This window comes from Micropterus salmoides, unplaced genomic scaffold (assembly GCF_014851395.1).
Source record: "Micropterus salmoides isolate LMB-PRFRI ecotype aquatic unplaced genomic scaffold, ASM1485139v1 Ms_hic_scaffold_10, whole genome shotgun sequence".
Taxonomy (NCBI): domain Eukaryota; kingdom Metazoa; phylum Chordata; class Actinopteri; order Centrarchiformes; family Centrarchidae; genus Micropterus; species Micropterus salmoides.
In genome coordinates, this window is record NW_024040041.1 from 25,632,635 (window position 1) to 25,648,702 (window position 16,068).

General features: G+C 41.5%; 2 protein-coding genes across 3 annotated transcripts; both read left to right on the plus strand.

Moving 5' to 3' along the window:
• The first annotated feature begins 279 nt into the window (after positions 1-279).
• Positions 280-4,259, plus strand: mettl2a (methyltransferase like 2A). Its single transcript, XM_038704843.1, has 9 exons — positions 280-690; positions 1,323-1,411; positions 1,812-2,080; positions 2,362-2,411; positions 2,508-2,568; positions 2,670-2,809; positions 2,913-3,019; positions 3,454-3,519; positions 3,614-4,259. Exons 1-9 carry the CDS (start codon positions 539-541, stop codon positions 3,775-3,777), a joined length of 1,098 nt encoding a protein of 365 aa, XP_038560771.1. The 5' UTR covers positions 280-538; the 3' UTR covers positions 3,778-4,259.
• Positions 4,260-4,420: 161 nt separating this feature from the next.
• Positions 4,421-15,751, plus strand: tlk2 (tousled-like kinase 2). Of its 2 annotated transcripts, XM_038704827.1 has the most exons (21): positions 4,421-5,123; positions 6,233-6,315; positions 7,764-7,841; positions 7,939-8,008; positions 8,094-8,137; positions 8,308-8,406; positions 9,086-9,187; positions 9,413-9,505; positions 9,703-9,813; positions 9,970-10,106; positions 10,401-10,553; positions 10,658-10,724; positions 10,827-10,924; positions 11,027-11,108; positions 11,596-11,687; positions 11,849-11,938; positions 12,109-12,278; positions 12,726-12,864; positions 13,696-13,807; positions 14,228-14,335; positions 14,501-15,751. In XM_038704827.1, exons 2-21 carry the CDS (start codon positions 6,235-6,237, stop codon positions 14,672-14,674), a joined length of 2,100 nt encoding a protein of 699 aa, XP_038560755.1. In that variant the 5' UTR covers positions 4,421-5,123; positions 6,233-6,234; the 3' UTR covers positions 14,675-15,751. The 2 variants fall into 2 exon arrangements, with proteins under 2 accessions (XP_038560755.1, XP_038560761.1); XM_038704833.1 differs by lacking the exon at positions 8,308-8,406 and having other exon boundaries at positions 4,423-5,123.
• The last annotated feature ends 317 nt before the right edge of the window (positions 15,752-16,068 follow it).

Below are 16,068 nucleotides of genomic sequence, written 5' to 3' on the forward strand. Positions count from 1 at the left end.
TCAAATGCATCGGCACACCTGTAGAGGTGCAGCCTCAAAATATTAGGTCATTTTATTGTCAAGCAGTCCATTACAGGGTACAGAGCTGGATGACAGTCCGGTGTGGAGTATTATTATGTGACTTGCACCCATCGATATCTGCACAAAGAAGCGTGTCTTCTTCACAAGCATGCCTTCTGATACAGCAAATGAGAAGGAGTAGTTATTGTGACTACTTTGGCGAGGAAGCACGCACAGCTCGAGAAAGTGGTAGATGAAAGGATAACGGGGAAATGTAGGCTACTAGTTTTACAACGTGGAAACATGTTAATAGCAAATATTTTGAGCCAAAAAAAACAAACAAACAACACAAGTCCATAATCCTATCCACTGGCTTTGCATTCGTCGCATCCAAAATATGCGGTTAAACTTATATTATCAGAAAATTCTGAATTATTGAGTCGTATTAATATTGTTAGTCTTAATTGCATTATTTCCGATAGTTCCCGAAGGCAGCACGATTACATTACGGCCCTTCTTTCGTTGCGTCATTTTGAACATGGCGGCGCCCCATGCCGTGGTCGAAGTGGAGGGAGGCAGCAGTGAAACAGGGCTGCTTCTGTCAGATTCAACCACCGGAGATGTGAAGAGACCTCAGTTTGGGACACGTTTTCTCACAGACCCGCGGCAGGTCTTCCAACACAACGCATGGTGGGTAACGTTGTCCAAAAATCTAACAGGGCTGGCAGATGTTGGTGCACAGAGCCAGTGTCTCCTGGCTGGGACATTAACGTTAACTGTTACATTAGTAGTACGTTACGTTTTTTAAATGAATGGTCTTTTGCTGAATTGATTGTTGCTAATAACAAGCAAATGTTAATGTCATTGTTTTGTAGCTAAAACTTTGTTGTTTTGATAGGGTGTTTAGCAAAGGACAGATTAGCCTGTTTAAAGGGGAAAATATGATATTATCAGGTCATACAGCTCATACTGTATTATAACTGACTAATAAGTAATACTATTTTTTTTATAAAACTATGGAATTCAGTCGTCTTAATCCATTCTGTTGTCTAAATCAACAATATACCTGATGTTTTGTTCATTTTTTTTAACCAGTAAATGTCTTTGCCTATTTTGTTTTGTTGATTTGATGAACATCAGTTTATTAGTTTGCACATGTAGGCAGATATGTATATAAGATGTGTTATTATGTATCATCCCCCATCTGAATATCACATGAAAACATTTAACGTTAAGTGTCTTGGGATTGTCCAAGTGTTTCTGTGTTGTCATTCACCACATCACTTGACCCACACTGGACAATGTTGTTCTGTTGTCAACAGGGACAATGTGGAGTGGACTGAGGAACAAGAAGCATCTGCTAAGAAGAAAGTCTTGGAAAACAGTCAGCCACTGCCTTCAGAGAAACAAGGTTGCATTATTGTTGTCAAGACTCATGTCTCATACACATAAACGTCATAGTATGACTGGCATCTGTAACAGAGCTGCCAACTGCTTCTAATTAGGAAGACCGCGGTCCTCAATGTTGTATATGCCTTCATTTCCATTTCATTGAAGTTTTAAGTGAATAGTGTATGAAAAGATACCAAAATGGACCTCGTCATTGTTGGAGACTATATTTTTCTACATAACATTGTTTCTGTTATCAATTTTTGACAGTTGTCTTTGATATTTCACTTTAGGCAAACCACAATAAATTCTTATGCATAGTACTTGTCTTATTGAGCTTGTTTGTGATGATTTGTAATCATGGCAAAATGTGCTAGATTATGACTTTAACTCTGGCTTTACTGCCTTACCTTCTTTTGCAGAGGAATTCGACAGCCGGGCAAATGAGTACTGGAATGATTTTTACACAATTCATGAGAATCGTTTCTTCAAGGACCGTCACTGGCTCTTCACAGAGTTCCCAGAGTTGGCCCCGCAGTGTAGCCTTAACCACGAGTCCCATCTTGAGGTCTCTGGCACAGATGACAGTCAGCAGGGTAGTCTGAATCAAGAACAAAGAACAGAAGTTGCAGCTATGTCTCACACAGATGGCGGCATCCCTGGCTTCTCTGCCACATATCGCATTCTGGAGGTGAGCGGTTCATTTGAAAGCTGGTTAGCTAAACTTTTAATGATAAAGCAAAATCTCTGCTTTTATGTTTACCTCTGTTGAGGAGGTTGCAGCCTCCTGCTTTGCTACTGAATGAACATGGCTCACGTTGTGGTATCCCTTATTATTTCCCTTCTAAACATTGTCTTTTGAAATAAATGTGAGGTTTGTGCAACTTTCGTGGAAAGATGCATTTTCTAGTAATTGTAGTGATATTTGTTTTTTTGTCAGGAAAAAAAAACTTGAATTCATGTGTTGGACAGGTTGGCTGCGGTGTAGGCAATACAGTTTTTCCAATACTGAAGACCAACAAGTAAGTGCAGTCAAACCATGTTTGACAAATACAGTTCTCTGCTTCTGTTTAATGATGTACACTCAAAGGTACAACTGCAGTCTTGCTTTTTTGCAGTGATCCGGGACTCTTTGTTTACTGCTGCGATTTCTCCAGCACTGCTGTGGAGTTAGTCAAGGTGAGATGATGGGAATAGTGAAAGTATGGTGTGCTGATAGATGTATTCATCTCTAGGGTTGTGGGCTAATTGATGGATTAACATTGCCCTCTTTTCATCAGACTAATCCAGAGTACGACCCTGGGCGCTGCTTCGCCTTTGTTCATGATTTGAGTGATGTGGAAGCCAATTACCCCGTCCCCGATGGAACCCTTGATGTTATAGTGCTAATCTTTGTGTTATCAGCGTTGCATCCCAACAAGTAAGGACTTTTGCTGTCTTTCTTCTTCTCGTGTCTTTGGTTTTCACTCACTTTGACCCATTGAATATAGCACTGGTTGCCTTAAAGTTTCACCCTGTCTCAGGATGCAGGCATCCATCAGCAGATTAGCGCGGCTGCTGAAGCCTGGGGGAGTGATGCTGCTTAGGGACTATGGGCGCTATGATATGGCACAGCTTCGCTTCAAGAAAGGTTAGTCAGGAAGTCCAGCGAGGCTCCAGTCTCGTTCAGAACATCCAAAAGCAGAAAGGTCTTTTATTCATGGCCTATTACTAGTGTTGATCTTTGAAATTGTGTTACACTTAGGTCTGTTTTTCTGGTAGCCCTGTTTCAGAATTGACTGCTGCATAAGGTCATACCAGAGCAACTTTCTGGGTTTAGGTGTTTTAAATGACAGTCAAATTATGCTGCTCTTAAATATTTTAAAATATTATGGACCATACCAAACCATACTTAATGCGGATAGTAATAGAAAGTCTGGCTGCACAAGGTCTGTCAAAATATGCAGTTCTTTTAATGATCCACTGCATATTAAAATGGCAATGTATTAATGAATAAGTGTTTATTTAATGTTTGCTATTTGTTGTACAATAATAGATACGTTATGTTCCTTTTACTTATTTTAGGAAGGTGTCTGTCAGAAAACTTCTATGTCCGAGGGGATGGAACAAGAGTATACTTCTTTACTCAAGGTAAAAATTAAATGTGTTTGGGGATTATTTTGCAGAATTGTTCTTAAACTATATTTATATATGAAAATATTTCTGTGCTTCTTTGTTATTTCAGATGAGCTCCATGAGGTGTTCACTGAGGCAGGGCTTGAGAAAGTACAGAACCTTGTGGACAGACGGCTACAGGTGAATAGAGGCAAACAGCTAACTATGTACAGGGTGTGGATCCAGTGCAAGTACCGCAAGGCTCTAGTTCAGCCACCTGAGACGCAGGGCTGAGACAGAGGAGAGAAATCTGCCTGGCTTGACCTTCTACCAACTGAAACTAGGAGCTCATATCAGGCTGTGCTGGCTTCTTTTCTGAGGATGTATGGAATTGAGAAGCCCTGTGATTGTGATCAAGGGGAGGCAACTGGATAGCCTTAGACTATCTCACCTGCCATAATGTTGATGGACTCGTTTTACGGCTAGTGTTCTTGATAGTGCTGTAATTTTATCTATGAGTGATGATTTCTAATTTTTTGCTGACAAGTTCAGTAATCTGAGAAAGGGCTGGTTACACCTGTATGTTTCTATTCTGCCAGATGACGTTTTTTAACAAGCTGATGTTTTAAAATAAATTGCCTGATTTTTAAGACAACTCTGTGATTTTTTTTTTTTTTTTTTTTGTACATGCAAAGTGAATAAAAATCCAATCTGTTAAGTGTTTAGGTATTTTCCCAAGGTTCAAAAGTGCTTTAATAAATTAATCACGTACTTAATGATCGTTGAACCCTTATTAATGCTTGAATGGCTGTTTTTTTTTGGGGAGGGGGGCAACAGCATATATTAAGTGAGTGCAATGTGTGGGTGTGACCATCATGGCAATGGCAACTTTTTGATAAGTGATCATTTTGGTGGTTGCGGGTGGGCGCTGTCAAATTGTATTGTGTACAGAGGGATTTGCCATTGGTCCAGACAAGAGATTTGGGGCAGGCGTGGACTGAACGAAGGTGAAAATGCTTGAACAATCTCACGAGAAAATATGAGATTTACTGATTATTGTTTACATTGCAAAAACATGAGAACCGACCCGAATCGATCCGGATTCAACTGAAAGGCTTGCAACAGCACAACTTCCGAAACATATTGGTTTCTCCCCTGCAGCGAGGAAGGCGACTAGAGCCGAACTTTGTTTTGATCGAGCTAAAAGCCAGGACCCGAAATTCATCTCACCACCGCAGGGGACAAGATAGGGGTAACTAACGCTATCCTAAAGACATAATTTATACCTGGTGGAAAAAACGCAGAATCTCGAGGGTCGCCATTGTGTGGAACGAGATAGCCGACATAGGCACGGTATGGTCCTTGGAGAGAGGGATGTGATGGGCATCCCCGCCTAAGGAGTGCAGCAAGGCGGGTTTGGGATACCCGGAGTTGTCGAGGCCTCCGAGGGAATCCGCCGTCGTCTACCTTGAGCTACACACCGCCATCCCTTGTCTTGATCGTTAACAATCAGCACGCGAGGGACGCGGCTGTTGATGCGGCCTAGCCTGGGAGGGTCTGCCGAGCACCGGGGAAACAACGGGGACGGTTCCAGGGTTAACAACAGGCCCTCCGGAGGACCGACAAAATATTGAATTGCAGTAAGTATGCCGTTAGGTTGTCGAACAAAGGGATTTATATGGACAGGTCTCTTGTTACAGCGAGTCCAGGCATCGTGGCACAAGCACCTGACAACACAACCGAGAAGATGCTTCTTTTTGACAGACGAGTAACGCTAGCCTGTTGGCTAACTAACGCTAGCTTAGTGTTTGTAGAAAAAAAAAAAAAAAACATTTACTGCTGCCGACAGTAGTTGTGATATTTTTTATTGAGTAGTTATCTAATGAGACAACTATGTTTGGGGTAACATTAATGACATATTTATTTGTTTGGATACGTTACTGGACAAAATCAGATCTAATGTTAGTAACTAGCTAACGTTAGCTATTAGATTGCAATGCTAAGTGATGCAAACATCGGTAGGCTTGTTAGCTCATTTATCTTATGTTAGCTTGCTACCTCGCTGAACATTAACTGATGTTTCACATCGTTATAGTGACCATTAATAATGTTAGCTGAGCCAGCAAGCCCAATCCCGATAAAGTTGTACTAGAATGTAACAAGGTAACAGTTATTCCTAAATTGACACGGTTGCCGCAGGTTACACTAACGGTATTCATTTAATGTATACAGGCCATAGATAACAGACATAGCTGTCAATGTTGGGTGTGTAACTTAAACGTTAACCTTTGCACAATCTAGCAAGCTGGACACTTGATGTCCATTGTGGCCTTTTTCATTGCTGTGACTATACTTGGCAGTCCCTACATTAGTGACCTTTCATAACTCCAGTGCCATGCAATTTAGGCCTATGATGCCAGGGTGTTATCACATGATGCTATAATTTTCCAGGCAGTTACTCTACATATCTGGCCTACATCTTTGATGCATGTTTACAGTCCTTATAGGCTATAGGTTGGGCCAGATAGTGCTGCTTGAAGTTGCATGTGCTTGCTAAACACACATGATAGTGGAAAACATTATTGTCAGCCTTATTGATGACTCAGAGCAGGAAATTTCCACATCCATATAGCTAAAAACAGCCATGACTCATCACAACCAATGCCTTTTTAAACAGTGATCCGTCACTCCCATTTGAATATACCAGACCCCACAACGCCTTCCTTAATCTCTGCTCTTGTCTCTGCAGCAATGATGGAAGAACTGCATAGCCTGGACCCCCGACGGCAGGAGCTATTGGAGGCTCGTTTCACTGGAGTCGGTGTGGCTAAGGTTTGTGTTACAGCAGATGTCGTGAAGGTGGAGCATGAGAGCTTGCTCCTGTCAAAGTGCTTCTAATCACTGATTTTCTTGATTACACATTTTTGTGAATCTCTTCTTCCTTTGTCTCACTCCGCCTCAGTATCATTCTGCTGTTTGGCCCGTACAAACTTGGCCCCACTCCTTTTCTTTGTCTGTCTCTGGAGAAGGTTGAGCTGTGTCTGTGTGTTTTGGCTGGTGTGATATGGCATCTCTTCCTGGCTCATGCAGTGGCTGTATATGCAAGTGGCACTGCCTGCCAAAAAGGCCACAGACATGACAGGGGTGGTGGGGGGGGGAGAGGAGGAGTGAAGGCAGATGAGGAATGCAGAAGTAGTTCATGACCAGGTGTGAGTGGAGGCAGCATTTAGCCTTCCACCCTCTTGCTTGCTACATGGATGGAGCTGTCTTTGTGGAAGGTGATCTTGGAACAGTTAGGGAGCGAGAGTCGGCGCCAGGAGTGGGCCCTGTGCCAGCCATAGGCAGAGCTGAGCCCAGAGCATGGCATGGCCGCTGCCGCAGAGAAAATGGCGGCTCTTGCTAAGGCATTATGCCACAGCCACCCTGTATGACAAGAGATTCGATGTGTGTAGGGGGGAAACGTAGGAGAGAAGTGTCAACAAATGGCTTTGAAGAAATGTGGGTTGGTGGTCTAAAAGCCCTTCAATGTCACAGATTAGCTTAGTTTTTTTTTTTCTTGACCTTGAACAGCCCCGTGGCACTGCTGCTCTCCCTGTCATCACTGAGGTTGCATAAAAGAAAGAGAAGTTGTTATCATTTTGAGGACAAAAAGCTAGCACACCCTTTTGGTAATGGAACAGAAGAGGGCCTACTAAAATTATTGGAAAGTGCATTTCCTTTTGAACAAGTCTGATCAAACAAGTTGTCATTCTTAGATCAAGCAAAGTATCTTTCACTGGCTTTCTCCAGAGAGCGAGTGAAGACAAGAATGGTTAAGACCATGCTGAACAGGAGAAAAATGGATGACATTATCTAAAGGTGACAGAGAGAGGGTGGAATACATCCCCAGCAGCATGCCTAATGTTCAGCCATTTTAGGAGGGTTCAGTGAGAGAGCTCTAGTGTGCTCTGAATGACTAAGTATCTCTCCCTGATTGGACAGTGCCAGCTGAATTCTGATGTGATTCATTTGACTGACAGGCATCACCTAGGGAACCGACATTAGGACTGATGCAGGTCTAGATTCAGTGGGAAGTTAATGGTGACGGTACTGAGCCAAACCTCCGCATCCCTTCCCTTAGTTTCACGCCCATTTTACTGTGTGTTTTCTCACAGGTGCATGCATGCACAACAAGTGCACATGCATTTTAAAGATAATATTTTCAACCTACATTGATGCATCTTTGCGTTTAGTTGCTGCTTGTGCTTTATTTTAATGCACTTTTACCTCATTTTTAATAGGGCTCGGGTCAGAACCAAAATGAGTCATCCAATCAGAGTCTATGCAGTGTTGGCTCACTCAGTGACAAAGAGCTAGAGGTAAGTCTGTTGCATTTATACAGGATTGTTATATGCCAACCGTCTTCCTGTGTTACCTCATTGAACGTGTGGTTGATTCACCCTACCTTCCTGACAGACTCCTGACAAAAAAGCGAATGATCAGAGAGTGAGAAAACGGAAAGCAGACCCTTTTGACAACAGCCAAGGTAAGACTGTCCCAGCTGCCATGATACTCACGCATTGTACCCCAAATATCAACCTCTTTCTGAGCTCCCTGCCTCTCTTTTTCAGGCAAAGCAGGAGCAAGGGGACATAAAATTAGTGATTATTTTGAGGTAAGTGACAGAAAATGAGTTGTTTCTTTGCTGTCTAACCACGTCCTCTAAAAATGCTTTATTATTGGATGCTTAACTTTTCATACTTACTTTCCTAACCTCTTTTTTTAGCCATCTTGGTCTTTACATTGAACTGCTTTCCTCTTCTTCTCTATTTACGTGTGTGTCAGTTTGCGGGAGGTAGCGGTCCTGGTACCAGCCCCGCCAGGGGAATTCCACCAGTGGTCCGCTCTTCCCCACAACACTCCCTCTCCAATCCCCCTGTCACGGTGAGCATGTTTGCTCTATCTGCTTTGTGCTGTTTCACCACTTAACACTCTTTCTTTCATTCTCTCTTCCGTGCTTGCTATTAACAACAGTAGTTTAAGTTTGTTTACAGGTGGGAAGAATCTGATGTCATCTGTAAACACTGTTTGTACTGAATCAGTGTGTTGTGACGTTATAAAATGTGTTGAAATCTTTCATTATTGGCCAAAGTTCCTCCCAAAACCAAAAATGATGGAAAGCAATATGCATGAAGGAGGACCATATCATAGAAATGAATATACTGATATAAATGCAAATGGCCCCACACATACTGACAGTCAAATGAAAATAGAGAAGGGTTTAGATTAACCTCTTCCACGTGCCTTTTGCTGTTCGATTCTTTTTTTGTGTGAACTGGAGGCCTTTCATCTTTTCAAGTGAAATGAATCACTCAGGAACTCTTAAATTTTGTAACGCTTTTTATCGTGCTTTTTCTGTGAGAATGTAAGCCTCACATACTTCTTAATAGTACATGAGTGTCTACAGTTCCTGGTTATCATTTACCTTCAGATTTCTGTCGCCAGATTGGTCTAATTTTTTATCGTGACTGGCATCTGCAGGTCTCAATAAATAACTGTAATGAAATTCACACACTAAGGCACAATCTAAGGCTTTTATCAGATGAATGTTTCTCCCTCCCAGGTGCAGCAGGGAAGCCCCTCCTCCGTAAGCTCGGCCAACACAGAGCACTCGTCGTGTTCACTGAAACCTGCTTCTCTTCTCATGCTCCACAAAGCCACACAGGTACTTGACATGCTATCAGGGCTGGCTGACCATTTAGCTGTTACTTAGATTCAAAAGGTGGTTGTTAAATAATTGACATATAAACCAATGAATTACAAAAATTGTCAGCAACTGAAAGAGTTTGCTAGATGGAACTACTTGTACTAAAATTTCCACTGCTGCAGAATGATCCACCATTAACATAAACACTGTTTTGTTTTGTTTTTTGCTCGTTGTACCCCGTAGTCTGATCTTACTATAGAGAAACTAACAGCAATGGAGAACAACAAGAACTCTGACCTGGAGAAGAAGGAGGGCCGAATAGACGATTTGCTGCGGGTACTAATCTCATTACATTTCATCCCTGCTACTCTTGATTGCCATTTTCAATGGTTTTGAGTTCTCTGTTTTGGTTTTTCATTTAAGGCATGTTAGAGTTGACTCATTCCTGATGTCTTTTCATGTATAAATAAGGTAAAAATGTGTTAATCCTTTATACCTGACCTTTTCCTCCTTGTTTGTATGTTCTGCTTAAGGCAAACTGTGATCTGAGGAGACAGATCGATGAACAGCAGAGGATGCTGGAACGATACAAGGAACGCTTAAACAAGTGTGTGACCATGTCCAAGAAGCTGCTGATTGAAAAAGTATGTCTGCCTAATAGCAATGACTTATTTTAGGCTTCCAAAGTGAGTGGGTTGTTGTGGGTTTTTGACATGAGCTAGTTTCTGGAGCCCCAATTTAAGCCATGTGGAGTGAAAAGCACTGGTTTTTATACCTTTACCTCTCTGCTCTTCCTTCAGTCCAAACAGGAGAAGATGGCGTGCCGGGACAAAAGCATGCAGGACAGGCTTCGACTAGGTCACTTCACCACAGTGAGACATGGTGCGTCTTTCACTGAGCAGTGGACGGATGGATATGCCTTCCAAAACCTTATCAAGTGAGCAACTTAAACAATAAATTCTTCACATCTTAGCAGCAATTTTATACTTTTACATGAATTTACACACATACTGTGGGCTTGTATACTAAGTAATTTGCATTACGCATAAAATAACTTTCTTACATGTGTAAATGCAATCTTAGTGTTTGCTAATGGGTAAACATGAACACATCCTTTATGAAAGAACAAATGCCTCATCTGAACCAGGGATCCAAAGAGCTTACAGTAGATCGCACACAATCTGATATGCAGTAGGTCTGTATGTTATTGCAATGTGTTATCTGTTTTCAGACAACAAGAAAGGATCAATTCTCAGCGAGAGGACATTGAAAGACAGAGGAAGCTTCTGGCCAAACGCAAGCCGCCCTCCATGGCCCAGACTCCACCGCCAAGCCTTGAGCAAAACAAACGCAAAAGCAAGGCCAATGGAACAGAAAGTGAAGCGTACGATGCTTTAATTTGTTCTTTTATGTTCTTTTTTTATATACAAGTTTTTCCCCTACATGCATATTCAAAGTTACACTGAGGTTGGTTCTTTGTCCTCGCAGGTTATCACAGGCAGAGTACCATGAGCAAGAGGAAATCTTTAAGCTAAGACTGGGCCATCTTAAGAAGGTAATACATTAGGTATTTTTAACCAGTTGTATGAGACAACACGCTTATTGTGGTTTTGTGTTGTGTGCACAAGTTTTGATAATATATTGCTTCCGGTTGCAGGAGGAGGCAGAGATCCAGGCAGAGCTGGAGAGGTTGGAGCGAGTGAGAAACCTGCACATTCGCGAGCTGAAAAGGATCCACAATGAGGATAATTCTCAGTACGATTTCTTCTTTTATGGTCTTTTCCTAGTTAGTCTGCACTGATGTGACCTTGTGCTCTATTTAATTATTCAACTTGAATTGTTTCTCTCCCTGTGCAGATTCAAAGATCACCCTACGCTAAATGACCGGTACCTGCTACTCCATTTACTTGGACGGGGAGGTTTCAGTGAAGTTTACAAAGTGAGAGAAATGTCATATTTCCCTGTTAAAGCAGAATGACTTTTTTAATTAATGTAGTGAAGACCTTTTGCCAAAACCATTCAAAATTAGAAATTGGGGACAATGTCATAAACACAAATCAGGTTTGGTGCAATCTTATAAATAATAGCTTTGCGATAAATACCAGTTTTCTGCTGATTAACAGAGAGCGTTAGAGATTTTGTATCAAGATTGTGGGGAAAACTAACCTCCTCACATTCTTAAAGTGACTGCAGTGGCTATGCTGTGCATACTTTGGAAAATATTTGAGGATACGTGTTTCATTACATTACTCTAAGTTGACATCATGAACATTTGGAAGTAAATGATTGTGCCAGAATGTGATGAGTTGTTCCAAGAATTTGCTGTCATCGCTGTAAAAAATGATACATGAATTTAATGTGAAGCAAGAGTTTCACTGCAGCTACCAAAAGCAGATCTAAACTAACAGGAGATGTTTATTTTCCAGGCCTTTGACTTAACAGAGCAAAGGTATGTTGCGGTCAAAATCCACCAGTTAAACAAGAACTGGAGGGACGAGAAGAAGGAAAATTATCACAAGTGAGTGTTTTGCAATTTTGAATGCAATATTAAAGTACATTTACAATAGATATGAATGATGTTCTCTTCATCATTCATTAACCCATAGATTCACTGTGTGTAAAATCCACATTTAAAATCAACGGTGTGAATGTTTGTTTGTTTTTGTGTTTTTTTTCCAGACATGCGTGCAGAGAATATAGAATCCACAAAGAGCTGGACCACCCACGAATAGTTAAACTCTACGACTACTTTTCGCTTGACACTGACTCGTAAGTCATTTCCTTTTCAGACAGATGTGTGCCATCCAAAATATTTACTAAAGTTTGTGCCGATTGTGTTCATTTTGACCCAGAACACAGATTTGTCAGTGCCTTAACTTTGTTTTGATGAATGAAATCCTGCTGGGGTGTGCGAATACCTCTCCCTTGTTTTGGAGCAGGTTCTGCACAGTACTGGAGTACTGCGAGGGCAACGACTTGGACTTCTACCTGAAGCAGCACAAGCTTATGTCGGAGAAAGAGGGCCGCTCCATCATCATGCAGATTGTTAACGCCCTCAAGTACCTCAATGAGATCAGACCGCCCATTATCCACTACGACCTTAAACCTGGTGGGTCTCCACACCACAATGGCCCTTGTATTCTTGCATGATCTTGTTTCAGTTTTCTTGGCAGTTCTTCTTCAAATGAATAATCAGTACAACTGTCTTAATTAACCACTTGAAACTGCTACAGCTACACTAGTGTTTTTATTTTGGTCCATATGGTGGCCAACACCAGTTATTTACAAGCAGTTTAATAGACAAATAAAGTTGTGTGGACAAACAATGCGAAAATTGGGCAGAATATAGTTTAGATTTGGTTAGCACGACTGGTTGGACCAAGTCTATCAAAATCTGTTCCTGTTGCTGAAGAGGTAAAATCATTAAGTGTCTAAGGATTCAGATGATTTGAACATGTTTAAACATGGGAAAACAGATTTCTGACACACAAATGTGAATATGAATCTGAACTTTCAGTTCTTTCATGACTGTAAATCCTTTCCTCTTCCTGCTCAGGTAACATCCTCTTGGTTAACGGCACTGCCTGCGGGGAGATCAAGATCACAGACTTTGGCCTGTCGAAGATCATGGATGATGACAGCTACAACTCAGTGGACGGGATGGAGCTGACGTCACAGGGAGCAGGGACATACTGGTAAGATTTACAGTGGTAGATGGCACACTGCCGGAGGGGTGCCTTCATCTGTGATGTAATAAATTGTGCTGTATATTTTTACCACGGAGGCCTGGTCCTCAATGGTTGTATATGTGTCAGGCTGAAATATTTCTTCATTCCCTGCTTTCCCACACCACAGTGCAATATGAAGTAGAAGTCGTCATTTTGCTGTGTGAAGACATTTTATGCTGTAGAAAGAAAAACAAAATGGCAGAATGACCAACAAAGTTTATAATGCAGAAATCCTTTGTATTGTGTTGAACTACTTTTTATGGGGTTTAAATTCCTTCCTGATTGAATGCTTTTATCCTTGCAGCATGCCGCCAAATTAACATTTAATCTCTGAAATGGCTGCCGTATATGTTATGTGCACAATCAAATTGAACTCTTTAAATCATTTGGAAAATGCTGCGGCAGTGAGTTTTATACTTGCCACATACCTAGAGCAGGATATGTGTTTATGTATGTATATATGTGGTTACTGTGTCTGACAGCACACTGGATTGACTCTAGTTTGCCAGAAGCAGCACTTCAGGCTGAAAAGTTTCATGGTACAGATACTCAATGCTCAATAATGTGATAACTATTAAATGAAAAGGGCTATCAAACAATAATTACAGTACACTACATACGTCAGCATTTTCTAAATGCTGTCAGTGTAGGGAGAGAGTGTCACTGTACAGTGTCTAATATCTTCAGTTTTTGTGTCTCTGTAGGAGAGGTAAAGTAGAGGTTGGGCATTATGCATGATGTGAAACAACGCTGACTGAGTCTTATTCATATTAAAATGGATCCCCTTTTCTCCTTTAGGTACCTACCCCCCGAGTGCTTTGTGGTTGGGAAGGAACCACCCAAAATCTCCAACAAGGTGGATGTGTGGTCTGTGGGAGTCATTTTCTACCAGTGTTTGTATGGCCGCAAGGTAGGAGACGCACACTGGAGAAATATGTCGCAACACATTTACAAGACATTTGAGCTATTATTAAGTGTTAAGTAATGCAATCTGGATAATTTCTTGGGTAAATTAATAAAATTTTAATTGTATGTAACATTCAATTATTTTTTATTTAAATTGAGTGTTTCCTTTTATATGAACGAACAATTCTAACTCCTAACATATTAACACTTACTATATTTTAAAAACTTTATAGGGAGAAACGCCAGTATAATCAAGTGGAATTGGTCAGCTCTGTGACACGTATTCAAATTTGTAGACAAACAGATTAAGTGACTTTTTTGATGTACAGTGTACTAAACACCAACACACTCTTAATTTATCCTATTCACTTATTTAATTAATGTCTTGTTTGTTTCAATAACACTTATTCTCTTTGCTCTCTAGCCCTTTGGCCACAACCAGTCCCAGCAGGACATTCTGCAGGAAAACACCATACTGAAGGCAACAGATGTGCAGTTTCCCCCTAAACCAGTAGTCACACCTGAAGCTAAGGTACTGGACTCACTGCTTTTGTTTTGACTGTCTAATGTGTGCAATGAGTCTATGCATTTTCAACTCTCAAAATACTCCTATATTCTGTCTTTATACTGTAATTACTCATGTACACATGCACACACTCATACATAGTAACTCCACTCACATTCTGTCTCCCTCCAGGCCTTTATAAGGCGCTGTCTTGTCTACCGTAAGGAGGATCGCATCGATGTGCACCAGCTGGCCAGTGACCCCTTCCTCATGCCCCACATCCGCAAGTCTGTGGCCTCCTCGGGCACCTCAGGCATGGCTGTGGCCTCCACATCCAGTTCCTCCAACAGCAGCGCCTCAAACTGAGCCCACGCCACTTAACTGACTGAACCATTTGAAAGAGTGGGGTGGGGGTGACACCATCTTGTGTCACCCCTCCCAACGGCATCCCACCTTGCTATGAAGAGCCCAGGAGAAACTGGTCCAACGACAGCAAGGGGTGGGTGAGAAGTCATGGACGGGTTGGGAAGGGAGACGACCCACGTCACCCATCATCCCTCTCATGTCCACTCACCCCAGCCTACCTGTCCTCCTTTCTCAAAAAGGTGGCACTGTTCTGGGGGTCAAAGCCCTGGACAACTCACACAGCAAGGGGCGAGGTTTGGCACTGTGTTGGTGAAAAGTGGAGTTCAGTGGTTGGGATTTTTCTTTTCTGCTTCAAAAAGAAAATAAAAAGAGTATAGAACTGCTTTAACTTGGCCAGATGGAAAGGACTGCGAAAGACCTCATACACACTCGCACACATCCATGCATGAGCCATTCTGGTCCGAGGTAGTGTGAACTCCCCAAGCTCAAACATTTTGTTTGTTCTCATCTCCCTGAACATAACTGAGAGAATCAGTCTGGCCTGTTTGCATTGAACCCTAAATATCTATGGCATTATGTCATCCAACCAGCTGTTCTGGGATCCCTGCTTAAATTCCAGACCCAGATAGCTTGTGACGAGGAGGGACAAAGCTACTATCCCCCTTACCCATCTCATCTCCTCGTAAAAATCCTGTGACCAAAGCTTATAACTTCCAGCTGGTGGCAGTGTTCCACCTCAGTTTTTATAATGAATGGTTTTAGAGTCATGTTACTTGATATGAAGTGGAAGCTGTTGAGAAACGACCCCTTTTACATTTTTTAAAAAAACGTTTCAATTTAACCAGTTTTATGGAAAGAAAACGGTTGTGTTTTTCAAGTTGCCTTTAATTAGAACTGTTATTGTTTTGATTGACCCCCCCCCCCCTCCCATAAACACACATATTTATTTAGGTATGTTTGAATTTATTTTTGGCCAATAACATGCAAGGGACTGGTCTACCTAATAGTACTGTTGGGGGGAGATTGGGCCTTAGCAGAGAGTTGCATAAACCATTAAATACTATTGGTTAAAATGTGTTTGTTGTTCTGGGCTTCTGTCTGACTGGTTTTACCATCACTGCTTTTTGGAAGGAATAACTTATTTGCAACACAACTGCCAATGTAATCATGAGCATCATGTCTGTATTTGGGTTTTTCCCTTTTTTAGATTAAAATTGGCTGTGGAAGCCCATTTATGCCAATGTGATTCTGTAAGCAATTGAGAAATTAATGACTTGCTTATCTCTAAATAAGGATGTATTTATCTCAAAATAATGAGCTTTCTTGAAATAATGAGTTAGTGTTTTAAGATAATGAGTTTGTATCTGAAAATACTGACTTAATATTTCAAAATA